Source organism: Lygodium microphyllum, chromosome 2 (genome assembly GCF_053477565.2).
Source record: "Lygodium microphyllum isolate KBCC chromosome 2, Lygodium_microphyllum_v1.1.10, whole genome shotgun sequence".
Lineage (NCBI taxonomy): Eukaryota > Viridiplantae > Streptophyta > Polypodiopsida > Schizaeales > Lygodiaceae > Lygodium > Lygodium microphyllum.
Window position 1 is genome coordinate 100,460,726 of NC_141136.1, and position 21,363 is coordinate 100,482,088.

Consider the following 21,363-nt stretch of genomic DNA (forward strand, 5'->3'; position numbering starts at 1 on the left):
TATTATACAAGGCATGAATAAGAAAAAAATTGGCCAATATATAAGCACAATAGTATGTTTTCTTTATTCCAAGCACTAGATTGCACCACAAGCATTTGCTCAAAAACTATATCTTTATAACATTACACCATTTGCCATTGTTTCCTAGACCAAATGGCTTCCATAAATCAAAGTTGCTCCCATTGGAAAGTTAAACATCAAATGCTTTGATTTAAAAAAAATTATCCAACTTGCAATTTATCCAAAAGCGTAGGTCTCTTTTGAAAGGGCAAATAATGAGTGCAACAAAAATTGAAACTATCAAAAGTTATCCAAATTTTGGCCTTCATATGGGGCTTGTATTCTTGAATCCTTTCTCATTGTGTTCTACTTGACAAAGACGAATTAAAATACTTGTCTCAAGCAATACATTGTTGGAAAACTAAGAGGAGAATCCAAGCTTTGGAGCCTTTATGAATACTAGATATTACAATGGTTTAAATGTTTCTAACCTTCCCTTTTATGTCCTATCGGCAAGGCACCAATGTTCATCCTTCAGCAATCCCAACTTTAGTATGTTACAAAAATGGAAAATTGGTCAATGGCAACTAGATTTGTTTGCCATAATGCAATTTTTTGTATTCTGACCTTTAACCCTTACATTTTTCCACCATTCTCCTAAATGATTGCTCAATAAACCCTTGTGGATTCAAACTTGAAAGATAGAAACACTTGCAATAACCTTAAGGCAAGAAAAATGGTTAGTGCAAGGAGCTCTTATGTATATGTGTGCATGTGCACGTACTTAACAGTGCGCATGCGCGAGAGAGAGAGAGAGAGAGAGAGAGAGAGAGAGAGAGAGAGAGAGAGAGAGCTTCCCATTGCGAAAAAAGAGAGTTCTAGCATCATACGAATAAAGCATAATCCTTTCAAAATAATAAGGGAAAGGGACTATGTAAAAGAGGCAAATGAGGATAAGGTTGAGCACAGAGAAGTATGACAGGATTCTGCAAATTTTCAAAAAATCTTAGCATTCAGTGCATAACCCACCAAACATTGCCGTGTCAGTTAAAACCTTAAATCTGTATTAATCTGAATGACTTTAGTAAAAATAAATGGGCATGGAACACATTTTATCCTGCCTTTTTTAGCAGGGTTCACAATGTGTACAAAGTGAAATGCAAAGACATATTCTGCCACTTGTAATTTGGACAGAAAAGATTGAAAGGAAAACTCTGCCTTGGGGTTACACATGAACATATTCATAAACAAGAATATCTTCCCTTCTTTTTTCCTGGGAAAATCTCTAATCATTTCAGTCCACTCAAGGCAGCCATTTTTTGCCCAATCGGATGAAGCAATGATTTTCTAGCTGGCATCCTTTTCTGCCAACTCTGTTGTCACAGTGCCCAGACTTACAAAAATGGGGCTGAACTCCAGCTGCACTGCAAAACTTTCCAATATCTGCTGAAAAAGTACCCGAAACTCGCTCTTGTCAATCTCACCACTTTTATCTTCATCAGTGACTAAGAATAATTGGTCATAAAGTTGTCCAACGAGATCACTTGATTCCCTTGGAGGCAGGCCAAACACTGTAGCTTTGCCTTCGAAAAACTGGCGTAATTCAGCCCTGTCTAACTTCCCATCCTTTGTTGAATCAAATTCCTCAAACAATCCATCTGCAGTTCTAGACAAAAGATCTGTATCCTCCAGCATCTGAAAAACGCACACCATATTGGAGTCTAAAACAGATCATAATAGCACATTGCGCACAGGTGAAAATTTCTTTCAGAAGTTCATGCGTTGTCCAAAAGTAGTGATGTTCCTGACAATGTAACAGCAATCACATCAAAGTAACCATACACTTATTTCACCGTTATATGCAAGTAAAAGAAATAGAGGCACGACTCAATTCACTTTTTTGGTTCAGACAGATTCTATTCAAATGCCATGAATCCAAAGTTCGAGTTCTGTAATCTTTCATAAGTCAATCTTCATCCTTGTGAAGAAGCCTGCAGTTTCTCTGTCCCTCCTCGTTTTATTCCTGCCTGAGACTTGTTCAGACTCCTCTCAGAGCTGCATTTTGTTGTTGCTGCTGTTGATGCCACTTTTGCTGCCCTAGGAGCTGCCTTGAATGAAGATATTACTGTGTTTTTCCGGCCTTGGAGGTGCCTTGCTGCTTCTGCCATTAATGCAGCTGCCACATTACCATTGCAACCACACAGAGCTGTATCTCTCTGCCCTTTGCTGCCACACAGCTGATTGGCTGGAATTTTCCCTATTTTTCATCACCTGGTATCAAGATTGGCTGGCTGCACCTGCATTCAGGTCTAAGTATGACACTCTTTCTTCTTGTTTCTGGTGTCATTGATGATGCCATCAACTCCCCTTCAGCCTGCTCCTAGAGAGATAGAGGCTTGTTAGGGTTTCTCTACCACCTTTGCTTCAAGCCTCCACCTCCACTTTGGCTACATTGTACTTGGCCCTATACTTAGTACACATTACCTTTCTTTCTTTGTTTAGGCATTATTACACACAATTCTCTACATGAGCCCTAGTATTCTCACTTATGATGCTAGAGTTCAGATCTCACATGGTATTCAGGGCATAGGTGCTCTTGACACTAGAGTAATCAAGAACATTTGGATTTTCAAGAGCACACAAACTTACATTTGATGTCTCAAACCCAACATAATTAAATTGCAGAGCCATGAAGGGCCCCATTCCACCACCTACCAAACGCCCTTGCTTGTCACTCCCCTTGTTTAGATCTAGTCAATGCTTCCCGATTCTCGATGCCCTTCTATGTGCATTACAAGGGTCTCAATACAGTAATTATTCAAGAATACTCATACGTTGCCCAAACTAGATGATCTCATTGATCAACTCATTTTGTGCAATATTTTACCAAGATTGATCTAAGATCCAGCTATTGCCAAATACAAATACCCCCTAAGGATGTCCTGAAAGGATGGAACGTCCCAAGAACCACTTTTCCAATGGAATACGAACAATATTAATTTTAACCAATGCTCCTGCAGCTTTCGGACAGATAATGCGTGATTTGTTTCATCCAAATATGAGAAAATGAAGAGTAACCAGAGAAACAAGCACATCACTAAAGATTGGATGCTATTGAGAAACTCCTGGTATTAGTGCATTAATTTTGGTTGATTCTCTATATGATCATCTAGAGGTTTCACTATCTATGCAATTGCTAGATCTCATTAAAGACTTTCAGCTGCAATCTTATCAACAAGCTAAGATTGTTGTCTTGTTAGAGGGCTTGCAGAGTAACAATTGTCACACTCATAAGTTTTATCATGGTTTGCATGCCTCTTTTGCAAGGCAATATATATTAAGACTCCAAAATTCTGTCCATCAAATGGTTATATATCCCCATATGTGTAGGGCATATTTTATGGGTCTACTTGGGTCACAGTAACACATTTCAGACAAAATAACAACAGCTTGGTCTTAGTATTATGATTTGACCAGGGATTAAGTCTTGCTTGATATAGCTGTGAGCTTAGATGTAGATATATGTGAAGATGAGATAATTGAGGTTTTGGTACATTTTACCAAGGAAAAATCCCAAGTTGGGATGGCCTCGCTAATGAATTTTTCACAAAATATGCAAACCAGTTGGCAGCACCCTTGACACTGTTTCAAGAAGTCTCACTAATTGGGATTATACCTACTTCATGTAAAGACGCTATTATTAAGTTGATTCCAAAGGTGGCTTCGCCTTCCACTCTTAAACACTAGATGGGTAGTATGTATAAGATTTTTGCAAAGGTGTTGGTGTTAGCAGATATGTCAGCTCATGTGTGAGTCTGAGCTGTAGGGCTTGGGCACATTATTTAGGTTATTTAGGCATTTTTTATTGTGTCATTTTATGGTCATATTGGGCATTTATTGCTGGCCGACCTGACATATTTTATGGCATTATTTGTGCCTATTTATTCTGGGCTCCTCCTCAATTGGTCAGTTCACCACCTGGAGTTCCCGTGGAGAGAGGAGCCGGTGCCGGTGCCCACACAACCAGTGACTCACTGTTGTATGCGATAGTCTCGTGTCTGATATATGGATTCCATTTCCCGAGCATACATAGTGCAAGCTTTTTTCACATATAGTTATTGTACCTTGGGCATTTCATCTCAACTAATGGCATTAGAATTAACCACAAAAAGGTAAGAGTAGTGCTTAAACGGTCCACTCTTCGAATCGTCAGCCAAGTAAAATCATTGTTGAGTTTCATCCACTTCTTTTGAAAGCTAATTAAGGACTAAGCTAACATAGTTGAGTACAAGACATGTTTGCTTATTAAGAGTATCCGAAGTAGCAAGTAGCATGTTAGTCCGCCAATCGTCTAGACTCATAAGCTTAATCAACGTTTTCAAACATTGAAATAGTTGGTTACAATTGAGCTAATGCTACAAATTGTCAATCCAAATAGACCCTACAAAAGTTCATGCAGATGCTAATTATTATACTTTAGGTGTCACTTTGTTACCTATCGCATTCATGAGTCATAAGCTCACTAATACACAAAGGTGTTATACATACAAGAGAAGGAACTATTGGTAGTCATCGATATTTAAATTATGGCATCACTATATATAGGGCACCCCATTTCATTATCTTTGGACTCATCTCACCGCTAGCTGAATTTCCTACAAGCAACCCAACCTCGAAGGCTGTAAGAATAGGTCAGCTATACTCGTGCAAGATCAAGTGTCATACTGTGCCTAGCACAAGACACCTTGGCATACAAAGGACTTTGGTCATACTTTCATTGATTACACATGAAATCTTTGTCCAAACTTATATGTGCAAGTGTCCATAGTGCCTAGTCATTTACTACACATGAAATCTTTGTTCAAACTTATATGTACAAACTCCCTATAAAAAGGGGACCAATATCTCCATGGACTACATAGCATTGTGTTTTGTGAATTGGACACTTCGGGATGCTTGATTGATCAAAAACCCAATTGGACAGGCTTCCAAGTGAAAGCATCTCTACATATATACGCATTCATCCCTTTTCCCCCTACGAGTACCTCTTTCAATTCATACAATGGACTAGTCTTTAGCACATTTGGCGAGCTAGAAATGCTTCTATGTTTGATTCCGCCTCAAGTATCTATGGTCAAGTGAGAGGCTTGCTTTTATGGTAGATTTCTTCTATGATTTCATCTAGCCTCATTATTGGAGAGGTGGTTGTCCCGTGCATGGATATTCTTCGATGCACCCCCTATTGTACCCTCTTGATGATCGCCTTCATTTGTTCCTGTCGTTTTGGTACTTGATAGTTTTTAGAGAGCTTCTGCTCATGTAGTAGAATGTTCTAATGGCCTGATGGCTTCATGTGAGTTATTACCATTCTATTTGGTTGGCCTAAAGGCCTAATGTAAATATTTCCATTACATTAATATACAGATATTCATGAAAAAAAAGACCATTCTAAAGGTGGAGAATCTATGGAGGAGTTGTTTTGTTGCACGCATCAGCACTCAAGGGGAATTTACAATTGGACTAGGTAACTACAGCCCAAGGCCTTGTAGATGCATGTGACAGCAGTTTTGGGAGGATTTGGCAGTCTATGACAACTTCCATGGCTGTCTAAATAGGGCAACAATTGATTTTCTCCAATTTCTCACAACAAAAATCAAAATTTTCTCTCTCAAGCCTATTCCCATTCTTCTTCAATAATTTCCAACAATATCAACCACTGGAGGTGGATATTTTGACTATTCTATGCTATAAGCCCTAATTTACAGCAAAAATTAGGATTTAACAACCACCTCGGAAAGTCTACTCAAAATTAAGGTCTAGAGACTTGAATTTCAATCACTAAAATTGGGGCAATTTCAAGAGATTGAAGTGGCCATTTAGCCAACAAACACTTGGGGCTGAATTTGTCACCCAAGGAGCACAATTGAAGGCCAAATCCCCGAGCAAACCAAGGGGCAATTTGGTTTAAAAGCTTGCTAGTTATTCTTGACAACAAGAGGCAATCAGAGAGTGAAGGACTGAGATTCAAGAAATCTAAATGTATTCCATCCACATTGCAAGAAATACCACAAAGAGCGCCAATTTTGGGGCCAATCGGCTGTCTATTGTCCAAGATTAAGTTGTAAATTGTGCATTTCAATTTTGTGTAATTAATTACTTGCTGTAATTATTAGTTAATCATGTCATTACTACCCTCTCCGAGAAGGAAAGCTGGTTTCAAGATTACATTGCCACAATACCATCAATTCCCTTGGTTTGTAGAGAATAGTCTCCACAAGATGGTGTAACTATGAGATCCTTTCATCTTTGATGAGCTCTAGAGTTTGGCACTTCATCCACTTTCGTCACTCACCTATGTAGATCTCATCACAATCATGTACATTAATAAGTTTTGGTCAATAGAAGTACATTCATATATCTTCCATGTGCCAATTATTTCAATTGCAAGGAGCTAGAAAATCCTAGAAAGAACAGGAATAGTCATTATGCTTTTGCTACATCATAGTGCAACTCCGGATGGAAGTACAAGCAAACAGTTGGGCACCAGCAATAGATAGGATTATCTTAACAAAAATCTCTACTACATTAACAATATTCATGCAGTGCCAATAAAGAACAGCAGAAAGTTCGTTCAAAAACAAGACAATCTTAGCTTGAGAATTTAAACAATATTTATAAGTGAGTTCAAACACAAACATTTTAAATAAACCATAAATTAAAGCATATTATCCAGCATGAGATCCAAGGCTGCCACATAACACCACAAACGCATAGCGAACATTAGAAAAAAGAAAGGCCAACCTTCTTTAAATGGTACCCATTGTTGACTTTCACATTCAACAAGACAGATCTTGGGTTCGCTGCAAGAGATGTTGCAAGGTCTTCAAGGACCTTCTGAAGAAGTTTTGCAAATTGTGCTTGACCTATTTCTTGATCTCCAGCATTCACATATTGTTCAAGAATTTTTGAAACCGTGTTCTCCTTTGGTTCAGCTGCAGAAACACCACGGAATGTATAGGTCAATGCTGTAAATTATTAAGCACACCCCTATTTATAGACTTGCATGAAAACAAAAGTTATTCAACCTCTTAACACACCAAATTTTAAATTCATTCATTTCTAAATTTCCCTCAAATTCTCTAGAAATTACAGCTACAAATAAGAGTCCTGAAGCATGCTTAATCCAAGTAACACATGCTAGGCCTGGGTTCGTGTGCTCTAAAAACTGCCACATGTGGTGCAATCACTAGGGAAGAGGAGTTCAATGGGTGGCATAAAGGTGCAAATTGAGCATGATGGTGAAAAACCATATGAAATGCCAAAACATACCTCTTTAAGCCTGCATCTTGGGAGATACAATTTAGGCTGTAAATCTCATTGCCTTTTGAGCCCCTCATAGATGCAATATCCAGTTGTAGCTTGCATCTCCACCAAGTTGAGATGGAAAATGCTTCCATAAAAAATAAACCACTAAGATAGACACCTTGGTATCAACTCATAGTTTATTGTCTCCTTGTTTCCTATCCCACCCACCACACCAACTCCTCTTCCTTGCAAAATGTGTCAAGCCCTTAGTTTGCCACAGTCTTGGTAAGGAAGATGTAGAGACCAATGGAACCTATAGGGTGCCTAGCTGCCACTAGCATCCACTAACTCCTTGGGGAATAAATTAGCCTCATATTCAATGCCCCTTGGGTGACCTCTTGAATCCTCCTAAAATACACTCATTACAACTCTGAAAATTCCCATGACAATCCTGGCAATGGAACTTTGAAACAAGCTTTCCTTCTTCAAAAGGGTGGTAATAACCCGATTAGCACTTAATTACAGTAGAAGCAAATTCAAATAAAATGAAATACATGCTTTACCGCTTAATCTTGGACAGTCGACATCGGATTGGCCCCAAAACTTGGCGCCCCTTGCAATATTTCTTTACCTTGTATTGCAAATCCATGGTGTACAACTGAGATTCTTCAACCTCCTCCACTAATACAAGTGCCTCTTGATGCCATGAATGACCAACAAGCCTTCAAATCAATTTGCCTCTTAATTTGCTAGCGGATTTCCCTTCAATCCTATTCCTTGGGAAATAAATTAGCCCCAAATTCAATGCCCGTTGGGTGACCTCTTGAATCCTCCTAAAATACACTGATTTCAGCTCTGATAATTCAAGTCCGAAGCCTTCAAATCTGGGCATGCTTTCCACGGTGGCAGCAAAACCCTAATTCTTTATAAAAATTAGGGTTTCAACAAGGATTCACCAAAATCTCCACCTCCAATGGTTGGATTGCTGTAAAACTTGGAGCAAAATCAAGATATGACTAAAGAAAGAGAGAGGATGTTGTAGAGAAAGAAAATTCAAAGATTTATCACGAGAATTTGGTGAAATTCAGCTGCTGACCTGGTTTTCCAATCCCAAATGGATTCACACAACATCAAAGAGAGCATCAAGGGCTGTAATCTTCAAGAGAAACTGCATCAGCAGCAATTTCCAACTTCTCCTAGTCAAGAATGTGCAATCACCTTCACCAACAATGGTCTCCAATGGTTGGGAAGTGGCCCCAAGAGCAAGCAACAGCAGTCCAACACCTCTTCTCAACGGCTCAAAAACACAAAATCGAGATTTTCCTTCTCCCTTCAACCCCAATTCAACTTTTCCAAACTTACATGGTCAAGTTTTGCAATTGGCCCAAGAGCAAGTAACAGCAATCCAACACCTCTTCCCAACAGCTCCAAAATGCAAAAACTAGATTTTCCTTCTTCCTTCAATTCCGATTCAGCATTCCCAAACTTGCATGGGCAAATTTTGCAAAGTGTCTGTCTTTCAAAATGAATTTCCGGCACTATAAAGCCCACTAAATTCATTTTCAGTGACGATCCCAGCAATAGAACCTTGAAATTCAAATATCACATCCCCGTGACAATCCCAGCAATGGAACCTTGAAACCAGCTTTCCTTCTTCAAAAGGATGGTGATTACTTGATTAACACTTAATTATAGCAAGATGCAAATTCACATAAAATGAAATACACACTTAAGCACTTAATCTTGGACAACCAACACCCAATTGGCCCCAAAACCTTACCACAAATTCAACTAACAAGCCCATTAAATTCATTTTCAGTGACATTTAAATATCACATCCCCATGACAATCTCGGCAATGGAACCGTGAAACAAGCTTTCCTTCTTTGAAAGGGTGGCAATTATTTGATTAACACTTACAACAAGAAGCAAATTCACATAAAATAAAATTTATTTACCGCTTAATCTTGAATAACCAACATCGGATTGGCCCCAAAACATGTCGCCCCTTGTAATATTTCTTTACCTTATATTACAAATGGATGGTGTACAACTAAGATTCTTTAACCTCCTTCACTAATACAAGTGCCTCTTGATGCCATGAATAACCAACAAGCCTTCAAATCAATTTGCACCTTGATTTGCTAGGGGGTTGCCTTTCAATCGTGTTCCTTAGGAAATAAATTAGCCCCAAATTCAATGCATGTTGGGTGACCTCTTAAATCCTCCTAAAATACATTGATTTCAGCTCTCAAAATTCAAGTCCAAAGCCTTCAAATCTGGGCATGCTTCCCCTGGTGGTAGCAAATCCTAATTTTTAATGTAAATAAGGGTTTAGAGCAAAGATTCACCAAAATCTCCACCTCTAATGCCTAGATTGTTGTAAAACTTGGAGCAAAGTTAGAAAATGACCAGAGAAAGAGAGAGAATGTTGGAGAGAGAAAATTCAAAGTTTTGTCGCAAGAATTTGGTGAAACTCAGCTGCTGACCCAATTCTCCAAACCCAAATGGATTCACCAACAGCAAAGGGAGCATCAAGGGCTGTAATCTTCAAGAGAAACTACATTAGCCACGATCACCAACTTCTCATGGTCAAGAATATGCAATCACCTTCACCAACAATGGTCTCCAATCGCTAGGAAGTGGCCCCAAGAGCAAGCAATAGCAGTCCAATACCTCTTCCCAACAGCTCCAAAGCACAAAATCGAGATTTCCCTTCTCCCTTCAGCCCCAATTCAGCTCTCCCAAACTTGCATGAGCAAGTTTTGCCAATGGCCCAAGAGTAAGCAACAACTATCCAACACCTCTTCCCAACAACTCCAAAGTGCAAAAACAAGATTTTCCTTCTCCCTTCAGCACTAAATCAGCTTTCCCAAACTTGTATGGACAAATTTTGCCAAGAATCAACAGTTTAAACTGAATTTCCAGCACTATTAAGCCCATTAAATTCATTTTCAATGACAAACCCAATAATGGAACCTTGAAATTCAAATATCACATCCTCGTGGCAATCCCGGCAATGCAACCTTGAAATAAACTTTCCTTCTTCGAAATGTCACATCACAACAACCGGGATCACACAAGCATTTTGAGAGCCCTCACTCAAGAGGATAAGCTAGATGGCACCAACTATCCCTTGTGGAGTTTTATGATGTGCAATCTACTTTTTGCAAAGGATCTTTCGAACTATGTCATTGGTGATTTATAGAGACGGACAGCTTGCACCTCAAACACCTCAACATGGTGCTAGAGAACAACCAGCTGCTCCTACTGTTGCTCCCACTCCTCCTACAACAGAACAAAGAAAGTGGAACTCAAAGGATGCACAGGCTTTTTCATTGATTGCCCTTTCAATTAAGAGGGCTATTGTACATTATATTCGGTCATGCAAGACCTCTAAACCAGCTTGAGATGTCTTTTATGGGACTCTCTTGAGTAGCACCCATTGAAGTCGCTTGAGTGGCGCCTCAACTCTTGAGAGAGAGACACCCAGAAAGCCTTTTTGGGGCTGTAAATGGAAACCAAAAATAGGAATGGAGCAAGAAAAATGTATTGAATGACTTGGTTTCTCAACATGGCTCAGATTTTATGCTTCTAGATATCTTGTTTGTGAGAGGTATCACAAAGAATCTCTTATCCATTTCAGCTTTCAACAAGCATGGATTTCAAGTTATCCTTGAGAATGACAAGTGTATTGTCAAAGCGACAAAGAGCTTGATTATGCTTCTCGATTAATCTTCAGGCACCTTGTATACGAATCTTTTCTTGTTAGACATATATGAGAGGAGTTCTCATGATGCTCTGGCAATTAGAACTCTTATGCCTGCTATGCAGAATGCGGAACTATGGCCTGCCGTATTCAATCATATGAGTTTTGGCAATCTAATAGACTCTTCAGCATTGTTAGATAGTGGACGCCTTACCTCCTATGGAGACCCTACCTCCCCATGCAAATGAAGGATGTATCTTGGGTAAAATGCACAGGTTTGCTTTCAAAATGGATGGTGCCGTGCATGCTGTCCAAAAATTGCAGCTGGTATACTCTAATATATGTGGTCCCATGAGGACACAAACACTTCAGGGTCACTTCTATTTTGTCACTTTTGTAGATGACTACTCATGGTATACTTGGGTATACGGGCTGAAAGCAAAATCTGATGTATTCATGCACTTTAAACATTAGGTTGCTAAGCTTGAGGCAAGAACTGGTTGAAAAGTGAAGATACTTCGCACGGATAGAGAAGGAGAATATATGTCTCGTGCTTTTGAGAAATCTCTGCAAGAAACAAGTATCACACATCACGCCACTATGAGGATGACCCCTCAGCAGACTGGCAAAGAAAGAATCGGATTATCGTGGAAATGACTAGATATATGCTTAAGATCAAAGGGCTGCCACATAAGTTTTGGCTAGATGGACTGAAGCCAACCTTCCTCCTCGAATAGGGAGGTAAATAACCTGATTAAGCATTAATTACAACAAGCATAAAATTCATGTAAACTGAAAATGCACACTTTGCCACTTTAATCTTGGACATTGGATACCCTATTGGCCCCAAAATTGGCGCACCTTGTAGTATTTCTTTATCTTATATTGCAAATGGAAGAAGTACAACCGAGATCCTCTGATCTCCTCCACTATTCCAAGTGTCTTTTGCTATCAAAACTAACCAGCAAGCCTCCAAACTAATTTGCCCCCTAGTTTACTTGGGAATTGGCCTTTACCTTGCTCCTCGAAAGACAAGTTCAATCCCAAATCTAATATTGGCTAGTTAGCCTCTTGAATCTCCCAAAAATTCCTCAATTTTAGCTGCTGGAATTAAGTCCTAGGTCCTCATTCTAAGCACACATCTTGAGGTGGCTATCAAAACCCTGATTTCTGCTATAAATTAGGGTTTATAATAGAGATTGACTAAAATCTCTCTCTCTGATGGCTCAAACTACTGGAAAATGTTGAGATAAGTTAAGAGATGGCTAGGGGATGAGAGAGAATGTTGTGGAGACAAAAATTTCAAAGTCTCATCGCGAGAAATGCTGAAAAACTGTTCCTGCCCTACTCAAACAACCATGGAGCTGTCACTTGCAACTTAGGATCACCAGAAAGACTGTTGTCCCCTCCTATATGCTGTCATCTGTACCAGAAGGACCTTGAGCTACTGTCACTTGCTCCTGGAGAGCTCCAAACTGTTGTCACATACTGTAGGACTAATCCTTGGAGACTGTAAATCACATTAGTAACCTCTCCTTACTCTCTAACAGTCTCCTTCTCTCTCACAATGGCTGGAATAGACTTCCACCAATCCCTAAAAACGTTTTTTCCACTTGCATGGGCAAGCTTTGCCAAGTAGCAACCTTCTAATTCCATTTTCTAGCATTATTCAGCTTATTAAATTAATTTTTAAAATGTTAATTCTGAAAATTAATTTAATAATTATTCTAGTGTTTAAAAAATTAATTTCACCAATCAATAATTAAATTAGCTAGGCCAATTTGTCTTCCAAGTATCCCTGAGCAGTTATTCGCCCTTAGATCGGAATTAATTAATTAATAAGTGCCTAGTCTCTAATGTCACATCTGACATTAGTGGCCAATAAATTGATCTAGGCCAAAATTTAACACCGAGTACCACCTAGTACCTATCATGCATAACTTATTACAACTTTTGCCTTTAACACCCACTACATCCTCGAGGTTCTTCACCTATTACCATGAAATAACTGCCATGTGCATGAAATGTGCTAAACAACCTTACATATTTGATTAATAGCTTAATCAAATGTCATCGGCAAGATTAAAGTATCTCAAAATTTCACATCCGCGTAACAGAGACTTCAGTGTGCTAATCATGTCTTAAATCATGTACTGACAAATGCACTAAAGACTATCACATCTTTTGAGGCTTGGCATGAAAAAAAACCTAGAGATTGACTACTTTCCCATGTTTGGATGCATAGTCTATACACGTGCCAAAGGAGCTTTGTAGCAAGCTCAATGACAAGGCCTTAAAATACATTTTTATTGGCTCCAATTCGGAAAGCAAAGGCTATCAGTTGTATGATCCATGCACAAAGAAAGTATTTGTTAATAGAGATATTAATTTTACTGAAAATGCAGCCTTTTTGCATAACCAACTTGAAATGTCAACCACCTATGACTCAGATTATGTTTTCAAAGGCTTCTTACTACTTTCTGTGGGGTCCCTGAGCTTTGTTGAAATGGCTTTTTACCACTTTCTTTGGGGTCCGAGCCTACCGAAATGGCCACACAAACTTAGTACAAGTTGTTGCTGTATCATATGCTCTCGATCAGCAAATACTTAATGATGCTTTATCTCCAACAGTGAAACATGTACACAGCAAGAAAAGGCTGCTACAAATGTAACAAAAACAATCCCAAGATGATTGTTGCAAACACTCCAGGAGAGTAAAATGGATGCTCCCTAACCTTAACGCACTAGGATGGCTACTAGAGATACAGCACATCATGCCCTCGGGGGGGAGGGAGACTCATTTGGTTGATATTTCAGAAGTAGACGATTCTTGTAATGATGAGTATGTGTTCATGAGCTCACTGTTAGATGATGATGAGCCTACTTCTTTAGAAGAAGCCCACCAAGATGTAAATTGGATGCAAGCCATGCAAGAAGAATTTGATTATATTGCCACTAACAATATTTGGGATCTTGTTGAGTTGCCACTTGGCAAGAAAGCCATCAGTACCAAAGGGTTCTTTAAATTGAAGTGGAAGGCTGATGGTACTATAGACAGGTACAAGGCATGTTTCGTAGCCAAAGGCTATGCACAAAAGATGGGCATAAATTACGAGGAGACATTTGCTTGAGTATACTTAGGTGCGACATTGCTATGGCTGCAAATTATGGTTGGGAAGTACATTTATTGGATGTTAAGACGGCATTCTTGAATGGTGACCTACATGAGGACGTTTATGTTCACAACCAACTGCACCCACTCTCTACATTATGAAGGGGGGGACCTGCTAGTTATCATTCTATATGTAGATGATATGTTGCTCATCGGCTTCTATAGGGGCATGTTAGAATTTGCCAATTTTGTGGGCAATGCCCTATGTTTTAGTCAATTAGTTTTCCGTATAAACACAACTAAGTTAATAAGTCATGTCACCACATTTAGAGCGAATACTAGAGTTAGTTGACTTCAATTGAATTAGGAGTTAGGATCTACCTCTTAGGTTGCACTTTCATACTAGCACTTTCAATTCAGCAAGTACACTATTGTTTTCAATTTACAATCTACTCCAGACTTTCTCGTTTCTCTCTCCTCCATAGCTAGTGCTTTCCTCACAAAACGCATGGCTAGAAAAGCCACTACACCCAAAAATGGGAGGGGAAAATGTCTCTTGCGCATTGCAGTGATCTCCAGGAGGGCTTATTGTTGCATGGGGTCTTAGCGACTCTATGTACTCAAGAGGACTTAGAGCACATCGGATGCGCCTTATCGCCTGAAGCATAAAAACCTAAGAGCCAACACAAGATGATCTCTATGGCCCATAAAGGTAGGGTGGCACAATGAGTGTCAATGAAAAGACACAAGTGCTCCGGTGGGGTAGGGAGCAAAGGTCGATGACAAAAATCTTCGATTGTATACCTATTCTTGCCACAAAAGATGCACCCAATGGTGATTCCAAACCCACAACCTATCTTTTCCTTCTTCGATCTTTAGCTCTCTAAGCTCCTTGGCTCCTGACACCATGTCAATATGCTCTGATATTATATACACTCATACCATGTCAGAGAGAAGTAGGGTTTTCAAGAAGAAACACAAGGTGTGTATAGCAAACATTGAGAGAAGAAAACTCAAAACTCAAAAAAAAAAGAGTGAAGAAGATGATCAATGATAAATCACAGAATCATACTAAATGAATCAAGCTAATACAATGGAGCTGAAGCTTGAAGATGACTGCACTGTCCTATCTGATCAAGCATCAATATCTTAAAAAAACCTGCACTATAGAGGGAGTAAAACACTATCCTCCAAGCAATAGGGTATAGAAGGTAATGCCGAATGATGAAAGAAAGGACAACCAGCTATAGAGGAAGTAAAACATAGTTCTCAAGCGCCATCAGATCGAAGATGAGGAAGGAGATTACCAGCTATAGATGCGTACTCGGAAAGGTGAAAATCAAGGCGACTTGCCAAATGATCAAATGCAGCCCAAAGGCACTAGGAACCACAAAACACAACCTATGGAGTATGGTCCATGTCCCCCGAAGCCACAAGAGAAGCCAAGAATAGTGAAGATTGCAAAACGCAGCCCCATCACTAGCACCACATGATGGAGGATGACGCCAAGGGAAGAGGATGCCTCCAGATAGCAAAACACAGCCTAGAGACTAATGTCACAAGAAGAAAAGTTGATGCCAACAAGGGAGAGAGGTTGCCAAGTAGCCAAGGAGTGATGGATACTTGCTTTTAGGCATGATTTTTGGAGCTCCCCAACCTCAGTCATTGTTGTTATATATAGTAGACCTACTATATATAGGTCTAGGTGTTGGACAATGAAGACTGCAACCAAAACACAACCTACAAGAGGAGAAACAGAGTACGTCATAGCAATAAGGCATGGGCCACAAACTGCAATGTCCTCGCGGGGTGTGAGCAGCGATGGAGAGGCTAGAGAGGAGAAGAAGATGGGAGAGAATGATTGAGAGTAAGAAGGAATGAATGACCAAGTGGTTATGGAATGAGAAAAGTCAGTGCCGTATTTATAGGCACTGACTATCTTGAGTGGCACCCACTAAAGTCTCTCAAGTGGCACCCAGATACTACTAATGATCCGAATAAAGCCTTTTTGGGGCTGTAAATGAAAACCAAAGTAAGAATGAAGGAGAAGAAATATATTGAATGACTTGGTTTCTCAGCAGGTATTCAGCTTGAGTTGTCTCATAAGGTCTTTGGACTCCATAGTAGTCTAATGTCTCTCCTCCCATGCAGAAACTTTGCAAGGCAAGTCAAGAGACCCACTCCTATTCATTTCTCGACATGCTCGATTTGGGAGACTAAAGTGGTAACGTTGTGTTCGAAGTCATCTTCCCTTCTATTATTCTTGGCTTTTGAGAAGAGCTTTCAGATCAAGGACCTAGGTTGCTTTAGAAAGTAATTAGCTTTGATACCATGTAAAGAAATGCCCTAACACAGAAACTCAAATACAATTGTATGACAAAGCACAAACTAATAACAAAATTCAATTAGGGTTAGGGTAACTCAATGACAATGAACGAAGTGAACGATGAAATGAACAAATCTGAATATAATATGATGGTCAATGCAGCAAACACACAATGTAGTGATTAATATCAAACCTCGAACTCTCGCGTCTCAAGGATTGAGGCAAGGATAATGAGCTAGAGAGTGTGTTATACTCTGAGGGAGCAGAAATAATGATGACATGGTATCCTGGAAAAGTCTAAAACTGCAAAACGCAGCTCCAAATGATATCGACTAGGCTGGGCAGCAGTAGCAACAGCAAAACATAGGCATGGATGATGTCGCCTATGATGGGGCGACAGCTAGACAGCATCAAACGCAGGGTTTTCGACATGGAATAACAGCAAACACAGACACTAGAGTGTAGACTGCACCACTAAGATGACCAGCAAAGTGACGATGGCCGGAAACAGTCTGAATCAGCAACGGAAGGCTGGCAGCAGGCACCCGATGATGGGAGATAATGACAAATAGCTCCAACTAAGATACCCTCTGCGAACGGGGTGTGGACAGTGAAGCTACAACACTTGTAAACAGTAAAAGTGAGATAGGATGGATGGAGGGCAGCCTGTCTATTTATAGAAAGATTGAGGCCTACCAAATCGGGGTTTGCATGTGGGACATAGACACTCTCTAGGATCGTGTTTCTTTCAATAAAGTTTGGTAAAATTCATTACTTAAGCATGTTTTGGGACTGTTTTAAAGAAACTAATGCAATTTTAGCTCAACAACTACTGAATATGGCTCTTGACTATTATGGATCAACAATGTTTGCCAGCAATGGACAAATTGCAAGATTGGATTTCCCATGGAGAAGGGGGCAGTATCCTTTTATGTGTGAATCCCAGATCACTGCAGGGATAGGTATGCTCTCTCTCAAGAGATTTTGATAAGAGTCTGCATGCTTTGGGAAGCCATTCAACAATAACATTACAAAGAATTAGCCTCCCAGCAAGTATACATTCACAGTCAAGAGAGCTAAATATTTATCCAATACTGCAACTAGATTCTCTTACACCTTTTCACCATAAATCCTAAAACAAAATTAGGCAAGCTTGGTGTACTTGTGTAGGGAAGTGCACTCCTGCATGGATGTTCTCATATCAGAATTCCCCTGCCTTTCTGGACGGTCATGCATTATGTAATCGAGACCGCTCAGCATACTTGAGCAGCCTATCCATCATCAAGGCACATCTCCAATAATGAAACTAATGAGCATCAGGACACATCTACAAATGTTATCATGGGGCAACTCCATGCATGCACATTGGCTTTCTCTAAATGGCTGTGCAGAAATTTAAGACATCCTTCAGCAGTAACTTTATAATCAGCTTGTTTGCATATCTTACAGTATCAACCATCAGTATAAGCCCTCTATTCTAACAAGAATCCTGGACTTGAATTAGTTGATGAACATGATAGTGGGCAAAGGTGCCCCATCCAATGAAAATGGCACTCAATTGACTAACACTTCAATAATTATTAATGTCAAGCATAGACTTATCTTCAATTGACTCCTGAAGTGGTGAGTTTACTTATTTCTGGAGAAAAGTGACCTGGCTTCAACCTTACATGAGCTTGCAGAGTGCATAAAATGAAGAGAATTACAGAAGTTGTCCTCTATGTGCGCTTAAAACAAGCTGCCATGCATCTCCTTCAACCAAATTCAAGACTACCCTGACATAGGATATCTATTAAAATCACTGCAACCAGGAGGATAAACACAATTACCTGATGGAAGGGGCACTCCCATTTCCAATCCCATTTGTGTTAATGCATCATGCAATTTGTATGGGCTAACCTTTCCCATATCATCCGTATCCAACTCTGTAAATAAATTTTCTGCCAACATTGCAAATTCATCCTCATCCTCAAGTAGTGACTTTATAACAGATCCATCCAAAACAGAAATCACCAATGGTTCTTCTGAAAATCACAAAAACTACTTTGTTATCATACAATCAAAGCTACAATATTTTGAGTATGCAAGCAATTAATAAAGGTTCTTCATGTTAAAAAATCTTGCATTGTTCAAAATATGCATATTGTGACCTAAAGTTCCAACATTATTACAGGTTAAAGAACTGCAAGTATTGGCCTTCCATGCTTAAAGAAAGACAAAAGTCCATCATATACATTATTCCAAGACCACCAACTCCATGCCACTGTATTATATATGTATGACTCAAAAAAAGCTCATACTCAAACGAATGCAACCCCTTTTCCTTGAATGGGGAAGTCTCAAAGATCAAGGATGCAAAAGAGGCTACGGATGACTACTTAGCTACTACAATAATGATCTGACTTGGCAAGTCAGCTCAAAAAGATTGAAGAATGCTTCAACCCTCGACTCCATAACATGACAAAGATCTCCCAAACATGCATGATGAAGGATGCCATGGATTCTACCTTAAATGCAAAGGTAGATATGAGATGGATGACCAAAAGAGGACAAACATATTGAAAGACTAAACTTGAAAGAAGCTGAAGAATCAAGCAAGGGGAAAAAAATTTCCATCACTCTGACCCTTGATTATCAAGTTTCAACGCACATACCCATGAGAGAGAGAGAGAGAGGGAGAGAGAATGTATATACGTCTCTAAATATCCAAAATGGCCTGTGAGACACAAGTGCATCTGACCATGTTATCTCTACTCGAGAACAACAACACAAAATGCTTGCACTTGCAATCATAAGGGCTGCAGGTGTAAACTACTAGTATACAAAGCGATCTCTCAATGATCTTCTAGCTGAACCATAGGATCTCAATTTGATTAATAGAAAATCAATAGAAATGTCATACTCTCCACAAGGCAAAGATATTTCCCATGGGAAGATCTAAGACGACGAGTCCGCTGAAAGTACCTATTGGTCTCTAGTGGCAAGTAACAATGGCTCAGATGTGCTGAGGCCTAAGTGCCCCCTCTAACCCATGGATGATGTGCAAGTTCTCCTAATGTGGCAATGTCTAGCAAGCTGGCATTGAAGAAATTTGCAAGAACCCATTCACTCACTAACTTTGCCTCTGCCCTCTTGCTCCTCAAAAAGTTTATGCTTCTCCACCTTCACTAGTTGTTTGATGGCAGATTGTTATCTCTAGGTAGTAGCGTGCCATCCAAAAATATTAGGTAAGTTACATTGTTTTTTTTTAAGGGACAAGGGGCATGGGGTGTGTGCAAAGATCGTGCTCTTTTTCAAAACTAACTTAGAAACGAAACTAAAAGCTAACACATATTTATTTGCAGCAAGTAGTGCTTTGCATTAAGTACTACTTTTCCAAGGTTTCAATGGGGCTGATTCCTCCTCTTTTTAGCAATGGATAATACCTTATCAGGCTTCTCACACCTTGCTATCTTTTTCTCTGAATCCCCTTGAGCATCCTTGAAGCCAGAAGACTTACCATTCAACAAAGCATCTATTGAACCTATTGTTTCTATCACCTAAGACATGCATGTTACAATTGTCTTTATGCAAAAATCTCTTATTTCTTTTGGCCACCACAACAATACTTCTGTCTACTTAGAAAGAGGCACAAAATTATATGAAATGATCGGAAGCAATGCTTGAAAGGTGAGAAGGATCGAAGCTTGCACGGGAGAGCTATGGCAGGAGAACAAGAGCAAGAGAGAGAGACTCACAATGTGGGAACTCCAACAGTCACAATGTGTGACCGGCCCTCCCTTTATTCATCTGGCACTAAAAGAATAAAGAATAAAGTGACGATGACGGGCACCCGCCGCCTGCAGTGTGCAAGCGCGGGTATTGTCAGTGTAGTAATACACGGGCGGCTAGGTGGAGGCGCCTTTACCCCCAACGACCTCCCACTTAAAGATGAATCTGTCCCAATGAGGAGTGAAAAAGAAAAAGAAAAGACAATACAACATGTACACATGTACAACAGGATGAGGAAAGACGTCATCTCATCCCCCGCCCATCAATCTCCTGAGGAAGGCAAAGCGCTCCATAGAGAGGCTTTTGGTGAGCAGATCTGCAGGATTCTGGTCAGTCGAGATCTTGACAAGGTCAACAAACTTGTCCTCAACGACCCCACGTATGAAGTAATACCTCACCTCAATGTGTTTCGTCTTCACATGGAAGACCGGATTCTTGGCTAACTGAATAGCACTCATAGAATCCGAATGCAGTGTAGGGATAGCATCAATACCAAGGTTATGAACCAAACGGCCTAACCATATAGCCTCCTTGCAAGCCTCAGTGGCTGCAACATACTCGGCCTCAATGGTGGAAAGAGCCATACACTTCTACATCCTGGACATCCAAGAGACGGCACCTCTAGCATAGGTGAACACATAGCAAGAAGTAGATTGCCTACTATCTGCATGTCCTGCATAATCAGAGTCAGTGTACCCCACAACTCCTGTATCTTGGCTGCCATAGCATATGCACATATCTGCAGTGCCCTTCAAGTACCTCATGATACCCTTCATGGCATCCCAATGCTTCTTGCCAAGTGTAGCCATATAGCGTGCCGCAATACCAACTGCAAAGGCAATATCTAGACAAGTGACTATCATAGCATACATAAGACTGCCCATTGTGGATACGTATGTGGATACATAGGGAATCTTGGCCATCTCGGCCCTCTACTCATCTGTCTGAGAATAATCGGCCTATGATATCTTCATATAAGAAGACAATGGACAGTCAACAGGCTTTATGTCCTACATGCAGAAGCACTCAAGGACTTTATGAATGTACTCCCTCTGTGATAAGTAGAGGAGCCCCTAATGCCTATCGCGTCTAATATACATACCAAGTATGTGAGGCCTGTCCCAAATCCTTCATCTCAAAG

General features: G+C 40.0%; 1 protein-coding gene across 1 annotated transcript in view; it reads right to left on the minus strand.

Moving 5' to 3' along the window:
- Nucleotides 1-1,020: 1,020 nt before the first annotated feature.
- Nucleotides 1,021-21,363, minus strand: part of LOC148040084 (calcium-binding EF hand family protein) — a 46,978-nt gene continuing 26,635 nt past the window's right edge. The window contains exons 2-4 of the mRNA XM_087696598.1: nt 18,281-18,475; nt 6,802-6,992; nt 1,021-1,695 (exon numbers count right to left, since the gene is read on the minus strand). Of these exons, the coding sequence (XP_087552724.1) occupies nt 1,348-1,695; nt 6,802-6,992; nt 18,281-18,475 (734 nt within the window). The 3' untranslated portion in view covers nt 1,021-1,347. The remainder of the gene's footprint in view (nt 1,696-6,801; nt 6,993-18,280; nt 18,476-21,363) is intronic.